Source organism: Crocodylus porosus, unplaced genomic scaffold (genome assembly GCF_001723895.1).
Source record: "Crocodylus porosus isolate Cpor-Errol unplaced genomic scaffold, CroPor_comp1, whole genome shotgun sequence".
Lineage (NCBI taxonomy): Eukaryota > Metazoa > Chordata > Crocodylia > Crocodylidae > Crocodylus > Crocodylus porosus.
Window position 1 is genome coordinate 34,679,944 of NW_017728931.1, and position 18,319 is coordinate 34,698,262.

General features: G+C 44.9%; 1 protein-coding gene across 2 annotated transcripts in view; it reads left to right on the plus strand.

Annotated features, from left to right (window-relative positions):
• The window catches only part of CACNA2D4 (calcium voltage-gated channel auxiliary subunit alpha2delta 4), a 183,236-nt gene that overhangs the window by 22,924 nt on the left and 141,993 nt on the right, over positions 1 to 18,319 (plus strand). For both annotated transcript variants that reach the window (XM_019544560.1, XM_019544561.1), the window contains 8 exons: positions 2,327 to 2,443; positions 5,794 to 5,853; positions 7,598 to 7,760; positions 11,847 to 11,978; positions 12,877 to 12,937; positions 13,911 to 14,061; positions 15,799 to 15,873; positions 16,882 to 16,971. In XM_019544560.1, coding sequence (XP_019400105.1) covers positions 2,327 to 2,443; positions 5,794 to 5,853; positions 7,598 to 7,760; positions 11,847 to 11,978; positions 12,877 to 12,937; positions 13,911 to 14,061; positions 15,799 to 15,873; positions 16,882 to 16,971 — 849 coding nt within the window. The remainder of the gene's footprint in view (positions 1 to 2,326; positions 2,444 to 5,793; positions 5,854 to 7,597; positions 7,761 to 11,846; positions 11,979 to 12,876; positions 12,938 to 13,910; positions 14,062 to 15,798; positions 15,874 to 16,881; positions 16,972 to 18,319) is intronic.

An 18,319-nucleotide genomic window follows, 5' to 3' on the forward strand; every position in this document is an offset into this window, starting at 1 on the left:
TACAAACTGTAACATGGTGAGTTGTTGTCGATTGTTGGGTTTTCGAGGCCTTTGTTTTCGCTGGGATACGCCCAGACGGGGAGGCTGAGAACTGGTCTGCAGGGTGATCAGGCCTACAGAGTTTTCCAGTTGTCGTCTCTGCCATTTCTCGCTTCTTTGCCTCTTTATAGATGTTGGTTGGACTGCCTCTATGACAGTAACTATGATATAAGCTAAGCATACAGGGATAGGATAGTTCCTTTTACATAATAGTTACTAGGTAGATTTTCTACATAAGTTTCGTTTCTGCAAAACTGGCATTTTCTAGATAAGGAATAAAATTTACAGAATACACGTGTGGCCTAGTGCCAGCAGAGAGCAGTACCAGGCACTTGTTTTGATTAACAGTAACTTCAATGTTACATAAATGTGAGAGTGCCGCGCGGCAGTTATACAGAAAAGAAAAGAAAAATATAAAATAGTTACAAGAAGCATACTCAATAAAAGGCAAAATGGAAGTACTGTTACAATTCTGCCTGAGCAAGAAACCCACCATTTAGCTCTGTTCTACTGGAATCAAGTACTCCATCATGTACTACCTCAGTGCATCCCCTACTGAAAGCAGCCTATTTGCATAGAGCATACACGTAAGTGGTGGTGTAGTTTTTTCCTGGCAGCCTGTATTCCAGGGAGAGATTACCCTCATATCCTAGGGGAGGGGCTTGATTAAAGCCCCCAGAGTGGCAAGGATCAGCTTCTCTGCAGATGAAACCATGACACAGAGTTAAATCAAACAGGCAGCAGCTGGGATGAATAGTACCATGGTCTTGTCATCACCCAAGGTCTTCAGCCTGTGAGCTGTGAGGCAGCTCCTTTTGGCAGGGTTGCTACACTAACCATCATCCTCGCCTCTTCTTTTCCCCTCCCCCATCCTTTCCAGCTAGCAGCGGCAGCAAGGACTGGAGTCCTTTAATCCAGTAAACCTCTTGCTCTGTTAATCATGCCAGGCAGAACTAGCAGCTTCTACACATGGCTGCTCTAGGCTGGATGTGATTCTATTTCTGTCTGACCTCCTCTGCTCTGTCCCGTCCTCAAGGCATTTCTTATGCCACATATGCTCAACATCCTTCTCTAATGATGAATGAGCTTTTCTAACAAAAGGAGCCTTATTTGCTTCTCCCAGAGAAATTCAAAGTCCCTCTGCTTTTCTCCTAATTAGAAAAAGGCATCAAATTCCCTGCCCTCCATTGCCTCATTTTGTACCACACTAAAAATGAATCTCATATTGAGATTATTGAGGTGCTGCCAGTATTTTAGTAAAGGGGAGTTAACAAAGCCTTTCCCCTTTAGCCTGCGATAAGCCCTGTCTATTAGGATGAAGGGTTCATGTACCATAGGCAGGACATGTGAGGGATAGGGTGAACCTACTCATTTGCTTTTCCCCTTATACAAAAACACCGTCATCATCATCAGCTATAATGTGATAAGAGTTCTGTCCTTTTTGAGAAAGGTTAATCACATTGTCTCCTTTTGCAGTTCCTGCTCCCATCTGTTTTATTCCTCTTCCAGCTTTTTTTTTTAAGACCAAAAAGTAAGGACTATTACATCCAATATCAAAACTGCAGAAGAGATTTAGAAAGGCAGATTATAGTTACCCACCTTGGAATTTGCACAGAACACTGGGACTTAATTCTCAATTTGTTTAAAAAAATATCAGAAAATCTCAAATAAACCTAAAGTTGTCAGGATGTCTCTACAATCTCTCTCCCATCCCATGTCTTACTAGCCCTATGGTTGGGGATTCCTTCTGCACTTATTCAAGAACAAAAGTGGGCTGAATCCACAGCCTGATTTCCTGCACAACCTATTTTTTTTCTTTTGAGGGGTCCCATCCAAGTATTGATCAGCCTTCATTCTTCTTGGCTTGTAAGTCCTGCCCAGATCCCAGTCCATGATAGTATGGTTGCACATGCTATACATACACATTGCTAGGATTTCAAACCTGGCCTCCTTTTCTCCTTTCTCACCTTGCAAGTGCAAACAATCACAAGCATATTTTTGCATGGCAAATCATTGATGGTGCATTTGAGTTAATTTAGACAACTGCAAGCACTTGCTTGTGCCAGCAAATCAGTTATTTTGCTTATACTCTGAAATGTCTGTATTAGACCCCAATTATTTGCACATGACAAAAAAAGAAAGCATAGGAAAGGTTGGATTGAAATTCCAAGCTGTATTGTTGATTACTCTCTCCTCATTAACTAGAGTGCTCAGGTTATGGTGTTTGATTTACTACTTTCTTCATGAACCTTTTATTCAGCATGAACTTTTCCTTTCCTTATAATAGAAATACAAGGATGTGGAGCCCTCTTTAAAGATCCAGGAAGTGGATGGATTGGAACTAGTGAAAAAGTTTGCAGAAGAGATGGAGACAATGCTGCACAGAAAAGTAGAAGCAGTTGAGGTAAGAAGTCCAGAATTGTACTGGGAAGTTTCCTTTTGCCAACAAGAAAGCACTGGCCCTGAATTCCCTATAGATGCCACAGAGGTTTGTAGTTGTGAAGATCCTAGAAATACTTCCTTGCTCATCTGGGTACCTCCTGGTCCTGCTTGGAGACTCTCTGTGGTTATATAGCCATTGTTAAGAGTTACTGGTACATGGAGTAGGAAATACTGGCTTCTGCCTCAGACAAGGGTGATAAAGAAAATAATTGATCTCAGGAATGAATGTAGGGGGAAATGAATTTATAGACTTAACAGAAACAGGGATAATGGCATGGAAATTGCAAGGGAACAGTCTGCCACAGAGTACACACTGACTATTAAGAGCTAGTTGCTTGCACGGGCATTGTGTAGTCCAGGGAGATGTACTGTGGTCATTGAATGTGAGAAATGTACATGTAACTAGGCGTTCAAGTCCTAGCCATTGCACTTGTCTGAGAATTTGCCTGTGTTGGTCCCCTAATATTAAAAATGCTGATCTTTTAGTTGCAGAGGCCTGACTATATAAAAACAAATGGTGTGTAAAGTAGAAATGGATCAGAACTGAAAAGCTTGGATCTGGATCAAAGTCTAAATTTAGGCATGGTCAGACCCAGCTCATTGTAGACCTGTGGGCCACCCGGGAAGTTTAGATCCAGATCCAGTCTTTCCCAGTACCTGGATTGTCCTATGCTTGATGAGAGACCACAAAATAGTAAACTAGCAATAGCCAGTTGCACAATGTTAAGTCTGTGGCTGAATTTTGCAGAGAAACCCCTCCTGAATGTATACAAGTAATTAACTGATGCTGCAAAGCATAAGATTTGACCGCGCAGATGGCTATTTTAGCTTCCATTATTGACAATATTTATGCATGGTCACAATAAGGGATCCTGGTTTTCTCTGATAAAAAAAATTGCAAATTCTCTGATAAAACCCCCCAAACCTGCAATTAAAATGAAATGCCACTATATATATAGGTATCAATTGAACACAATGTTTTATTGATATATTTACAATTTTAAAGCCATTTGGAAGCCTATCGGTGCCTCAATCACTGTAATAAAATAAATTCTAGATACCTATACATTTTGGTACTTGATTTTGGGTTTTCTATCATGGAAAAATCAGAGTTACCCTTGCCCCCTTCACTCATGCTTTCACTGCTGATCTCGTTCTCTGAATCAGGAGTTTGTGTAATGAGTTGTTGTTGGGTGATTGTAAGTTCAAGTCTAGGTATGGACCCAAAGACTTATCTGAGAAGTGTGTCCCTGACAAGCACAAGAAAACTTCGGTCTTGTTGTCTAGCTTGGGTTTGTGTGCTAAACTAGTGCTAGGAAGGTTGTGAGTTCAGGTCTGGGTGGAGCCCCAGAGACTCAGCTGAGAAGCAGGTCCCCAGAAGGCATGAGGAAATTCTCTTTATGGTAAGGGTAACCAGAATCTGGAATAGACTTCTCAGGGAGGTGGCGCAGTCCCCAATCTTGGAAATCTTCAAGAGAAGACTGGACAGACACCTTGCTGGGATCATTTGATCTCAGCAGTATTCCTGCCCAGAGCAAGGCGGGATTGGACTTGATGATCTTCTGAGGTCCCTTCCTGCCCTTAGTTTCTATGATTCTATGACCAGGATGCAGGCTCAGGCCCTTCATTCCCAATCCATAGCCCCTCAGCCCTGCTGGTGCCCCTCACTCCCCAACTGCAGCCCTCTAGCCCTGCTGGTACCCTTACCCCACACCCACAGCCTCCTGCTCCCCTGCAAACCCTGCCAGAGGGGGCCCCAGCTGCCAGGGCTATGGGCCCAGGGACCCAGGTCTGCAGCCCCTTGCCCTCTGCAGCAGTGCCCAAGCCCCGGCTGCTGCCTGAGAGAGGCAGAGGCTGCTGCAACCCAAGCAGGGAGCATAGTGTGGGGCCTGGCTCCCCCTCCCCTGCAGGCAGCATGGCTGGAGTAGAGCCCATGGTGAGGCAAATAGGGGCCACCCACAGGGTGCTTGGGCTTCCCTCCCTGCTGCCCTCCCCTGGGGCATCCATGGCCCTGCAGGCAAGACCTGGAGTTGCAGGGCAGAGCAGGAAAGCTCTATGCCACCCTGGTGAGATGCCCCCTGCCCACCTGGCAGTCACAAAGGGCACAACTCTGCGCTGCCCCCCACTGCTGCCAGATGGGCAGGGGGTGCCTCACCATGGTGACCTGGGGCTTGCAGCAGCGGCAAGGAGCTTCCCTGCCCAGCCCTGCTCTTTCCTGCCACACCGGGTCCCACCTGCTGGGCTACTGAGGCCCCACAAGGGGGAAGCAAGGCAGGGATCCTGAGCCTGTAGTGGGCAGCTCACCCCCTGCACAAGTCTGGGGGGCACATTCTCCCCTTGCCCCCTCGAGTGCACAAAGCAGTGGGAGCCAGCCCCATCCCACTCCCTGCAGGGCCCTGTGGCCACGCATTCCAGCCCTGGGCCCTGGGCTTTGGGCCCCAAGCCCCATGCACCAGCCCAGCTGGGCAGCAGACCCAGCCCTGCCCAAATCCCTTCCTATGGGGGCCTCAATTCCACCACCTATCCCAGCAGACTTACCTGTAGGAGCTACTCTCCAGGCTGCCTGGCGGCCATGTGTAGGTACATGGTGCCCCCCTCCTGCCCACTCTCCTCCTGCTCCCCAGTTCCTTGCAGGCTGGAACTCTGGCCTGCAGAGAGCATTTTGCAAAATATGGAAAATCTGCATGTTTCTCCATTAAAATGAGAAATCCATGTTTTTCTTAGTTAAAAGGGAAAATCTGCATTTTTTCTGTTTTTCCGTGGGAAATGGAAAACCCGGATCCCTGGTCATAATATTTCTTGCTCCTTAAAAATGAATCACATTTCTTGTCTTAGTAGCCCCATGGGGTGGTATTCACAGAAGGTGTTTTCTCTGGGTGATGGCCTGATGCACAGCTTCTCCCAGATTGGTTGCTCCACATCATTTTCACAGGATTCCTCTTGAAGCAGAATTAAACTTTATGCTGTTTTTTCTCCAGCCAAAATCTCTTCTCCTAGACATGCTTGCAGTGTGCCATATACTAATTATTTAGGGATATTGCTGAGGTTTGCCCAAAGTCTCTGGAGTGATTAGCTGTGAATATACTCTGCAGATACAAATCTTGCAGCATGGAACTTTAATCCAAATATTTTCAGTTATTGAGCACCAGGGAATCTGGAGCTTGCCATAGGGTCCCTGTGCGGTGCTGAGCTAGATGTGAAGGCTCAGAGGCACTGAGGCTTTCAGCATTTTGTAAACAATGGCACCTTCTGAAAAGTCTTGTTCAGAGCCACCCCACTGTGTCCTTCACCCTTCCTCTGTATTTGCTTTAGAGGCTGGTGGAAGCAGCAGAAGAAGCAGATCTAAACCATGAATACAACTCCTCACTGGTGGTAAGTTCATCTCCTTCAGTGGCAAAGCCCGAATTTATCTGATGAGGAGACTTGGAAGACTGGCTAAAAGCCAAGCTGACTGCTAGTCCTAGGGCCACTTGGGTATATAAGGCTCTTCCTTCTAAGGGAAATTTTTCTGTGTTCAAAATACACAGGGGCACAGTAATAACTCAGGTCCTGTCTCATTAGGAATCTGATTAAATAGGTGACTTCCATGATATGTTCAAGGTCTGGTGGTATCTCCTGACTCTCCTGTGATGGGTATAAACTTGTGCCAATGGCAGTGGCACATGTTGCAGAAAGAAGGATGCTCATGCTTCCCATTCCTGACTCCCTGGCACCCCCAGATCTGGCTAACTCATAGGACACCCTGAGAGGAGATATCCAAGTCAACCTCTGTATCTCACCGTCATGAGAGAAAGGAATGCTTTGGGATCAGCAGGAGAGGAAGTGCAGCTTGAAGAGGGGAAATAACAGGGAGAGGTGGAAATGCTGTTTCTCTTTCTGGTTTGGTATCTCTCTCCCCACTTCTTGTCGTTCATCTGTAAAAAGCTGGTGACTCAACTGTAGTCACAGAATGGCATGCTTGAAAGTGGCTACCAGGTCCTCTGTTTGGGGAGCCCCATACTATTGCTAATGCCCATGTTATCCATTAGAGATGGGGGTGAAGGATTAGTCAACACAGCTCAGTGGAGTTGGCTTTAAATTCTCCTGTCATGCTAGATGGGAGCAGATCCCGCTATCTCAGAGCCTAAGCTGATGACAAGAATGATGGAAAGATATCGGGCTCATTGGTGGACTAATCAGCCCCTCATTTACTGTATGCTAATTATGTCTACAGGGGCAATTAGTACTGAGTAACTAGTGAGCTATAAATGCACACCCTCATCTACTTCTTAGCATTTCCCTGTATATGCCCAGAAAGTTCCCATTTAGTTTTCAAAGACTGAAACCTGGGCATCTGCAAGTTGGTGCAGAGGTCAAATCCAAGAACGCTTTATGTATTTACACTGTATCAGAAAACCCATCACTCTGAGTCCCCAGGCATTCTCATAGATTCCCAATGTGCCCCCTTACTCTGCAAAGACCCAGTTATCAGAACTTTCAATCAAATATGTGATTTGTGTTACTCAAGCAATTTAGATAACTGGATTTTATCCATATGTATCCACATATTCAATACAGCTATGGACATACACTTGCTTAATTAAATGCTGATGAAAGCAGCTGGATTGAAAATGTTAAAGTCTTTTATTCTCAATACAAGTACAGCAAGCACAGTTGAAATACAGGCTGCCCACTTGGGTCAGTCTGCATGAAAAATAAAAATGCTTTATGAAGGCAAATTAGCCAACAGAATATTTCCTCAATCACCAAGGTAGAAACACTGAAATTAAGAACAGAAACAGTGCCCAATGCAACAAGTCACTGACTGGCCTGGTAGTTCAACCTTAGTATCCATTCACTTATAAGTGACTGCTCGCCCCACACACGTTCAGCCTCAGACTTCCAGGTGATGCTAGCTGTGAATTTCTTTTATCACCTGGATACTTACCCCCACATCTTCCATGGGTCATCTGAGGCTTTTCAGATGGCAACTTTTGTGACTCTAACCTAACTTGAAACCCAACTTTCTCCAGTTCTCCAGAGATAACTTTTCAAAGACCCTTTTTCTCCCTGCAGTGCTGATAATGAATTTGTAGTCATTCTCTTTTCCATTGTCTCATTTCTCCTCATCAACAAGTTTGATTACTACAACTCTCTCCTGATTAATGACAAGGATGAGAATGATAATTATGTGGAGCTTGGAGATGAATTCATTCTGGAGCCAAATGAACACTTCAATAATCTGAAGGTGAACACAACATACAGTGACATACAACTCCCAACCAACGTCTATAACAAAGGTAATGGTTTGCTGACCTTTAATGTCCCATCCCTGCTTGGTTTTCATTCAAATTACTGTGGAACAACAGTACAGTTAAGAGGGTGGGGAAAGAGAATAATTAAGTGTTTATCCACACAAGAAAGCTACTGTAAAATCTATGGGCAGATCTTAAAGAGGGGGTACAGATGGTGTGGTGCATCATCATATAACACAGTGCATATCTTTCTCTGGTTAAAAAGAAACTTACTCATATGCTGAGGGCCTAAGACTATAGTATTCAGTTTATGATCCAAGCAAAAAAAAAAGTATAAATTATTCTGGAGGGCTTGACTGCCATCTCCAGGATAGGGCAGGTACCTGGGCTAGGGACAGAAGTTAAATATAAAATGGTATAAGTGATCGGAAACTGGTTCAAATCTGTAACACAACAGACATTCAGTGCACATAAACCACTTGCAAAATGTCCAAAACTGGTTTAAGATAAACATGAATGGATGTAGTATCAGACTTGGTTTAAATTAGTTTATTGAATTTCTGTCCCAAATACCCTCTATATTCAAGTTAAGTCTCAGTCCCCCAGCATCCCAGGATGCTTTGCACCTCCCCACACATCCTCTGTCTTCCCCCCACCCCTGCCTCTTACAGGGTGGGTGGCCTAGCCTTGGCCCAAACTGCCTGCTCCAGCTAAGCAGGGAGGCATGTTCTTACACCCCCAGCTTCTGGCCTGAGAAGCCATGTGGCTACATTTCCAGAATCAAAAGAGAATGTCTGTTCACTTGCTTATTAGTTCAATCTACACAGTTTAGACTGACCTGTGAAGATTGAATCAGTTCAGCCTGGGGATTTTTAACTGTCTGTACTTATCATTGGTGCTGGGGTACAGGTGTACCTCAAGCTCTGTTGGACCCCAACATCCTCCTTACTCCCCATTGAGACCTACCCTTCCCCTCACTGCCCCTATAAACCCACTGTACCCTGCCCACTCGTTCCACTCATGCCCTAGCCTTCCTGACCTGTCACCACCCCAATGAAACCTCCCCTGTCCCTCTGAGCACCCAAGCCTCCTGTTCCCAACTCCCCCCCAGCCCATGGTCCCCAACCCCACTCATTCCCAAACCCCATATGCCCCTCACCACCTACCCCCATAGTGCCCCAGCTCCTCCTCAACTCACACCCCTCTACTCCACAGACTCCCCTCCTCTGTAAGCCCCTTGGTCCCACGACCTCCCCATCCAGCCTGTCACAGCCCCCAGGAGTCCCTGCCCTTCAGACCTCTGCCCAAATCAGTCTCCCTGCCTCTTACATCCCTAACCACTAGGCAGCTGGGGGAAGGGCTGTAACTTCCCCCACTGCCCCCCTCCCCATGGCATGCCCATAGGTGGCCTATACTGCCCTCCACTCTCAACATACAGAAACAAAAAATTGTGTTTGGGGGAAGACTTGCTCCAACTACTTGTACTACCCTTACTGGGGGAGACTAACCCTTCTGGGTCCGCCCATGCCTGGCTTTATGCCACCCTGGTTGTGCCACTGGCTCAGCCTCCCACTTACCTTTGTGCCTCATTTTTGCAACACCTCCTGCCTCTGACCACTGTACTGCACCACTGCTGCTGCACAGCTGGGCCTGTCTTCAGCCCTGCTCCTCCCTGCCTCTGATTATTCTGCATTTGAGTCCCCTAGAAAAAAAGCCACCCAGTAGAGATTTCTAGGTAGCAGCTGCACACCTTTACTGGATACCCTGGAGGTGATTAGAGAAACTTTACTGGGATACTTGTGGAAGGAAGGCTAGCTTGATTAGTGGAAGATCAAGGGTTGTTAACACCTGTGGGGTTAAGATTAGCAGAAATCAAATAGATCACCCATACCTGAATAGAAATGCAATTATCCCTGACAGGCAGGTTGTTTTAAGCTTTGAGTTGTGTAGGAATCAAAGGGTGGGGGTGTGACTACAGCACCCAACTGCCCCCCTGGATTCTCCCCCAGTGATATCATCTAGATCATGAGTTTAAATAACAGCAGCAATTCTGCATTAATTGTCCTAGTGGATACTCTAATTATCCACTCAGTGTGGTCATGCTTAATGGTAGTCAGTGCAGAAAATATATTGGAGAATAACTGGTCAGTTTGCCTGCAGAAGCAAGGCTGTAAGGTTCTGGTCACTTGGTGCTAGTGAGCAGCTCTGGAAAGCACTGTGCCTCATGCAGCAACATCACAGCATTTATGTTTGGTCCCTGCCCTTCCCTTTCTCCTAGTCACACATGGCCTCAGTCAGGAGAAATAGCATAACTAAGGGAGGATAACTGGAGAACCAAACCTGGGCAGCAACTTAGAGGCAATGAAAAAATAGTAGCTGCCACCACTACTCACTTGGTCAGTGCACCTCCCCCACTGTCCAGGGTGTAAAACTGCCCAGTTATGCCTCTGATCAGGAGCTGGGCTATCTGCTTTGATGCTGGAAGCCAAGTTTCTGGACTGTGAAGCTGCATAGTATTGAGGCAGTTGACCACAGTTGTACTGAGGTAGCTAGGCTCTTTTGTTGATACTTTAAGCTGTCTTGAGCTGCTGCTTTTTTGCTTGCCTAACTATCAGTTCTTCCCCTTGTATACATTTTGACAAGAAACACTCTGCTGCTTCCATTGTATACTGGCTCATTTACTAGTTTATCACAGCTAGGAAAACAGAGAGAAGCAGGTGCTGGTGATTACATCCTCTGCTGCTACATCAATTAAGATCCTGCGCAAACAGAGCTTTTTTTTCCTTTAAAACTTTAAAAGAAATTCATGCTGGTCTGACAGCCCTAGATGCCATTATCTGGTGCACCAAAGATCCATGTGTTGCCTGGTCTCCTATTTCCCTGGAGGTATCCTGTCCAGCAACTGACCAGACACAGCCCTGATTTAGTTTTTAAAACTACATGAGGTCAGATCCTCAGATCATACCATCTGCCATCACACAGGCAGAGGCTTCAAATCCTCATTTGGAAACACCTCTGATTTTTTGATGTTTTTGACCTAGGATGATGCTCTTCTCTTCTAAAGCAATCTCTATCATTATTTGACAATTTTGCAGTTAGTTTTGGAAATTGTCTGCATCACATATTTGGCAATATATTGAAATTTTAGGAGGATTTTATTAAATTTCAATCAAAACTTCTCTTTCTGAAGGGCATAAACAGGAATTAAGGCTCTGTACTCCACCCCATAATTCTCTGGGGAACCCAGATACTCCCACCGTAACCATTTTGTTTTGTTTTCCCATATCCTGTTATCTGATCCTCCATGGTACTCAGTAGACACTATTTGCAAACTGTCTTATGCTGGTCTCACTTGGCAGATTTTCACAGGCACACGTGAGATTAAGAGTCAGAGGTCAGGCTTTGTGTGAGAAATAGGAAGGGAGGGATGGAAAGAAAGAAACCAGGAAGAAATATAAAAAGAGAGAAAGGATTAAGGCATGTAAATCTAAAGGCTTCTCTACTCACTGAAATAAGATCATGATAGAACAAGGCTTGAGTCACAGTTAACTAGACCAATTGTAAGTATTTGCTGTAGACAGGGACTGTCATATTTATGATATTTGTGGCAAATGGCTGTACTACCATGACCAGCCATGACAATGTTGTAACAGGGCAGTCCCTACTTACACTGTCGGCTCATTATATTTAACATCATGTTAAATGACTCCTCAGGATCCTGCTCTGAAAGGCTCTCATTACCCCAGAGATCCTTCTAGGCACAGATGCTCTACAAGAAGAATGGAGGAGGATGCATGAGCTAGGAGAGTTACCTTCCTTTGGTTGCTGGCGGTGACTGACAACAACTCTAGGATTTGGTTTGAGGATAAAACAAATTCTCCTGCCCTGTCTATTTAAAGGCAGGTTCAATGAGAGAGCTGTCATGTTGAAGAATGTGACAATGATGAAAGAATGCACATTGTAACTGATCTGAAACATGAAAAATCACAGCCAGACTTCACATTCCTTGCATTGCCTTTATTTCTTTCTCTGTGTTCCCACTACTCTGCTCTGTACTTTGCTTTCCCCCCCACCTGCCCCCTTTTGCCCTCCTGCCTCTCCCTCATCCCTTTTTTCCCGCTTTCCCCACAGATCCAGACATTTTAAATGGAGTTTACATGTCAGAAGCCTTGAATCCGGTTTTTGTGGACAATTTCCAAAGGGATCCAACACTGACCTGGCAATACTTTGGCAGCTCCACAGGATTTTTCAGGCTTTACCCAGGTAAAGGAGTTCAGACCTTTGTAGCCTTTTCTCTGAAAAATTGGGCCTAAACATGAGTTTTGCAAAGAAAAGAACACGCTATGACAGAAGCCACTGTGAGGAGCTTAGTCAGAGGGGAGATCGCTAGCTTGCATTGTAGCGTAGTAACAAGTCTGCCTGTCACACGCACACAACTGTGGTTTGAGGCCAGTGGGGATTGACCAGGAATGCCTCTACCACTGGGCTAAAAGAGTAACACTGTTGGCAGGAGCAGAGTTACTCTCTAGGGGTGTATTTACACATGCTTCAGGGTGCAGGGGTGGGGGGAATGCTTTAATTAGAGTTGCTCTGAGAGAAAGCAGCTCTAATTAAAGCACCCAAAGCGTCCGCAACATCACTTGGATTCAACATCTATATGTGAGCTGGTCACTAGAGGGAGGCATAGCACAGAGAGAAATATTCTGCTGGCCTATGGGCTCAGCAGGGAGACACCCTATAGAGGTGCAGCCTGTTTCTGCACAGCCATGACTGAGCCCTTTGTACTGAATCCAGGTTACTTTCCTGTTTCTCTTGTTGCTTTTTAAGTTTTAGCTGTTCTTTGCAAGAGAAGGATACTGGCAAAAACTATGTCCAAATAGTGTAAGGGTGAAATATGTTCCTAGGAGCAACAGGCAGAGTTCAGATTCTGAATGAAAATTTATCAATACTTTAAAGTGAATATACTAAGGATAGGTATACTTGGTTTTTTTTTAATATAGCTGCTGCTGTCACTACTGGGGCTCTGCTTACAGGCTATGGGAGTCTGTGAGCTAAGGTAGTTAGGTCTCAGCAGAGATCTGGTGCCCTCAGGGAGGCACCAAACATCTCTTTTTCCTGTGTTATAAAGCTTGTTGTTTCCTTCTTTTTGCTGTTCTTTCAGGGATAAAGTGGATACCAGATGAGAATGGCGTCATCTCCTTTGACTGCAGGAATAGAGGCTGGTGAGAGCTTTGGAGGGATTTCTCTTTCTTTCTCCCTCTGTCTCTTTTTCCTTGAGGTTTTAAGTAAGAGAAAGAGAGGGTGAAAACTGGGAGCATGGGACTTCACCATTACAACTCCTGTGAAGTACCATGTGTAAATATATATTGTAGCCAATGATTTTTCATAGGCCCAGAGGAACATAGGATCATAGGAGAGTAGGACTGGAAGGGACTTCATGAGGTTACCTAGTCCAGCCCTCTGCTCAAGGCAAATCAGATGCTCTACTGACTGAGGTACCCAGGCCCAACAGTTTTGATTTATCTTGATTAGTATTCTTCTCCTTCCTAATATGGGTTATACAGATATCAGTTATGGGCATACAGACCTGGCTGCCTAGCGACTCCAACAGGGAGTCTAATCAGCAGCCTGTGTCACTCCCTGCTCCTGGGAGAGAGGAGGGATGAATTACAGCCTGGGCTGTTGTATGGGAGTAGAGTGCTTTCCACCCCATTTAGTTGCCTCTTCCTTTATCTTGGTATCGAACATGTCCTACCTAGAATTGCCACCAGTGTCTCCCTTCTTCCTTTGTTCCTCTTTGTGATGACATCGTCAACATGGTGGGACTGCTCAGATGCCATCAGTGCCACTGATTAAATCTCTCAGCTTGTTAGCAGAAAGTTCCCTCTGATCCATCTGTCAGCTATGACTGACATATCACTTCTTTAGCACCCCCCAACTTTTGGCTGTCCAGCAATCCTGAACCAGGTCCCATAAGGTACTCCTGTTGGGACTGCAGGATAACCACAGTCACATGTGTATAAGGGATGCATCCTGTAAATGGTAAGGCATCTTTCAGGCATCTGCACCATGGATGTATTTTATCTGAGATCTAGTATCATGTCACAGACCTGGCATGCCAATGAAATGCTTAGAATTCTTTCCTCTTGGATATTTATGCTATACCAGCTTATTCTGTCTCCTCTTCCTATGAAGGTATATCCAGGCAGCCACCTCAGCCAAGGACATTGTCATTGTGGTGGACATCAGTGGAAGCATGAAGGGTTTGAGGATGACCATCGCCAAGCACACCATCATCACTATTTTGGACACTTTGGGAGAAAATGATTTTGTCAATATCATTGCAGTAAGTTAGTCCTGTTCCAAGTAAGAAACTTCCCTTTTGGCCCTCCAGCCCCATTAACACACCTACATGGCTTATAGTAATATTACTATAGTACTTAGCACCAATGTTAGATGGTAAAGTGGAAATAAATAGAAATCGGCTTAGATAGGTCAGCTTTGGAAAGTGACTAATAGGTAAAAGGTCTTTCCAAGCCTAGTGGCCCATACTACTACCATGGTTAAAGAATGCCTGCTTCTGTGGCCAACAGTAAACCAGGGAGAGATGTGGCTATTATTACATCTAACTGCCTTGGACTACTGCCAGAATAGCCAAGTACTCATTTACAGCTCAGTTATCTAAGAGATAGCCTTTTGTATGAGTCTAGAGCACAGCTTGAGTTCATGCCTTTGGCGCAGTCACAAGACTCCTTAACCATTCTGTCACTGTGCCCCTTAGGTGAAGATCAGGATGGTAGATACCTCTTCTTCATCCTGTTATTGAGCTGCAGACCAAGGTTACTCCTTTGCTTGGTTTTCTTACTTCTCCTAGTTAAGCAATGTTTGAGTAAGGTTACAAGAGCTCTGTCTGCTGCATGGAATTACCCCACCTTGATCAGTGCTGCTTTCATATTTCAGACTAAACCCAGTGGGATTGAGTCACTATCTGGGTGAGATCACTTGATGCTTCAGCAAGTGATGTGGGTGGGTGCCCTGTGGCTTTCCCCTTTTAGTAATGCTCCGGCATGGTCCTAGGAAGCTTTCTGCTTTTGGTAGTACCATCTTTCTTATAGGATGTAGAAACCATATCCTGCCTAACTGGGCTTAAAAGAGCCATTCTCTTAAGCAATGTAGTGTTAATTCTTTATGCTGGGGTCATTGTCATGCACCACTTTCTGCACTGGCTTCTTATAGAATACAGACCAGTTCAAGGTCATTCTCATAATTTTCAAAGGCCCTGCATGGAATTTGAACTGGCATCATAAATGCCACTACATCCCCATGACATCCCAGGTCAGTTACTTCCCTGTGGGGCACCAAGACTATTGACTGATACAGAAGGAGCTTCTCACCAAAGGAAGCAGAACTTCCTCAGGAACCTGACCAAGACTTTACAAGTCAAGACCAGGTTTAAAAGGAATGGCTGCTAACTATCTTTTTCATAGATACATTTTCAAACCACCCAACCTTAGCTTTCCTACCCATAGTACCCTGATACCCATACACTTACTGGAACAAACCTACTGTAATTCTTCCTGATGGTAGGAAAGAAAGTAAAACCACCTTGTCATCTAAGTTGTTCCAATACTTCTGTGATGACAACCATGTAAGCACTTAGGTGAATGGAGGAGTCAGCAGTGTTGATCAAAGAATGGAGAGAGATCATTATGGTGTTGGAAAAGTGTTTTGTGATTTTTTTTTAAAGACTAATGTAATTTGTGTTCCCTTTAAGCAACTATATTTTAACCTGAGATCTGTATGCTGTTGGAAATTAAACTAGTTGCACAAGCTAGCAGAGTGTGGAAAATCCTACTGGAGCTCTGTTAATAAAAATAATATTAACCTCCACTTCTGGATATGCTTGGACTTAATTCTGCAAGACATTAACTTTTATCTAGTGTATTGTTTTTCAAACACAGACATTTTGAAAAGCGTATTTTCCCTAGCTCATGAGACTGGCACAACAAAATTATAAAAAAATCTCACTTTCAGAAAGTTTCTGTTATGGTTGTAACACCAATCTTTTACCTTTCTTTTGCAGTATAATGATTATGTCCATTATGTTGAACCCTGTTTTAAGGGTATCCTGGTCCAAGCAGACAGAGATAACAGAGAGGTGAGCTTTTATTGTAGTTGGCTTCATAGAGGTGGTGGTGCTCTGGTGGGGAACTCTTAAGGACTGGGAATAACCAATGCCCAAAAGTATGCAGTTTTAAAATTTAAGATACAAAGAGCCATATTCACTTGTACCCACTGGTTTCTTTGTGCTTTTCTGGTTATTTAAAGTATCTGAAAACTCAATTTAGCCAGCCAGTTAAACCAGGTTTAATAACTGACTTGTGCCATGGAAGCAAGCCAAATTGGCACTTGCTAGACTGTACCAGTAAAGCTGGACCTTAGTGCCAGAACAAATACCAGGGCATAACTCTTGGGTACACCAAATTCCATTTCTAAAAACTCAAGACTTTCTGTTCAAGTACATGGCCCTTAGAAAAAATGGAATTCAGCCATTTCCCTAGAAGGTAATATCGTAAAAATGCCTGGTGACCAGTGAGTTCTCTAGCCTGGTTTCACCCTTTGACAGGGTACTTTTCCAGCATGCTTTTGTGATAGCTGCTGTTCTAATCTGGAAACGACAAGCAGCTGCGGCCCTGAGGTGGTCACTGTGCATCTGACTGCTGTTAGCTGCACCTCCCTCTGGGCATACATGTATTTTTAGCTTCTATTACATCTTCCCTGTTTCTGTCTCTCTCTTGCTCGCTCGCTCTCTCTCTTAGATTCCCCTGGAGGGGGTGCATCCTCACATTGTCTGCAGTGAGCATTGTCAGAAGTTTTCTCCTCAGATTGCTTCCCAAACTCATCTTTGTTTCACTCTCATCAAAGGGCAGATGTCCTAAAGGAGATGGCTGCTGCTTCCGACAGTATCACATACAGCCCATATATGAACATGATTGCCCTGCGGCAGAACTGTCACTGGAGCAGCCTAATGACTTCTACATCAGCATCTGCCGTAATGGAAAACTGCCTGGCTATCAGTAGCCATCTTGCGCCCTCTAATACTGAGAATTTTGCATCCCTGCCATCCACCTCTCATAGCTTTAATACGTTTCTGTCTTGTTACTAGCACTTTAAGCAGTTGGTGGATGAGCTGCAGGCAAAAGGAGTGGGGACCGTGAACAATGCCTTGACCGAATCCTTCAAGATCCTGAGGGAGGTAGGAGCATTAGTGTTGAAAGTGCTGCAAGGCACACTCACTGTCTCCCACCACCACTTCCTTCCCATGCCGTTAGCACTGTGCAGGTGGGATGGCTTTGAAGGATCCTGGCCCTCCTACAGGGACACAAATGTTTTATGACTGTTGCAGCTGCTGATGAGCACGCTGGCTACAATTGTATGCCAGACTCTGGAATAGACTCCCAGCAGGGATGGTGCAAGCACCTACCATGGAGGTCTTCAAAAGTAGACTGGGCGCTCACTTTGCTGGGTTTATTTGACCCCAACAGTCTTTCCTGCCCAGAGCAGGGGGCTGGACCCAATGATTTCACAAGGTCCCTTCCAGCCCTAAACTTCTGTGAATCTGTGAATTCTAACATGGACTTTGGTTGAGAGGTACTTGAGCAATATTATGTTGGAAATCTGTTTGTTTAAAGCCCTTAAACCAGTTCTTATCCTTAGGGAGGGACAGCAATGAAGGCATCTGTGTGACTCTGGAAAATGGTCTGGGGCTAGATGATAGGGACTAGAACTATTTGTTGCAAACACTTGCAGTGCCTGCAGGGAAAGGTGACCCCATAGATCAGTGGGTTGAGTCATTCGTGATGCATCTGCTCAGTGCAGTTTGCTCCATTTAATCGACCCCTTTTCCTTCACATTTCCGCATTGCACCAATCCACCTGTGGCTAGAAAGTAAATGATTGATTGTGACTGCTGTCCAAGTGAGAGGAGGGAGGAGTGGGAAGAGAGAGAGGGTGCTGTAGAACAAAAAGCCTTGAAATAACATAAATAAAGCTAGATTTGTTCAGCCAAATTAAATTATGCTGGTAAAAACCTTATATCCACTTTAATGGGAACAAAGTGAGGCAAATATTGCATGTTTTTTAGGAGTAGGTCCATATTTTCAGTGGTGTATCTAGGGCAAGGTTACCCTTGCCTCCCCGGGTGCTGACTTGGGAGGAGGTGGTGAAAGAAAACAGCTGTTGCTGCAATCACACAATCTTGCCAGCAGTGCAGCATCAACCAGAAGTTGCTGCTTGCCCCTGTATATGGTAGCTGCCCCTGGGGCCTGGCCACATCATTGTGCCTTTGCATATTTTCTCTTTCTTTCACTGCTCATGTTATCTGGGATATACAGGGGATGGTTCTGCTCTTGCATACACTGCTCTTAGTCAGGAGTACCTCTGTCAAAGACAATGGATTCAGATCCATGTACTGAGACCAGTTGTGTCCCTGAACTCACAACAGTATCAAATAGTCCATTGAAGTTCAGGATGAAACTGCTTGTGGTACCAAGGGAGACACTATGAAGCAGTTACAAGTGGTGATTTGTGATTTTTAACAATGGC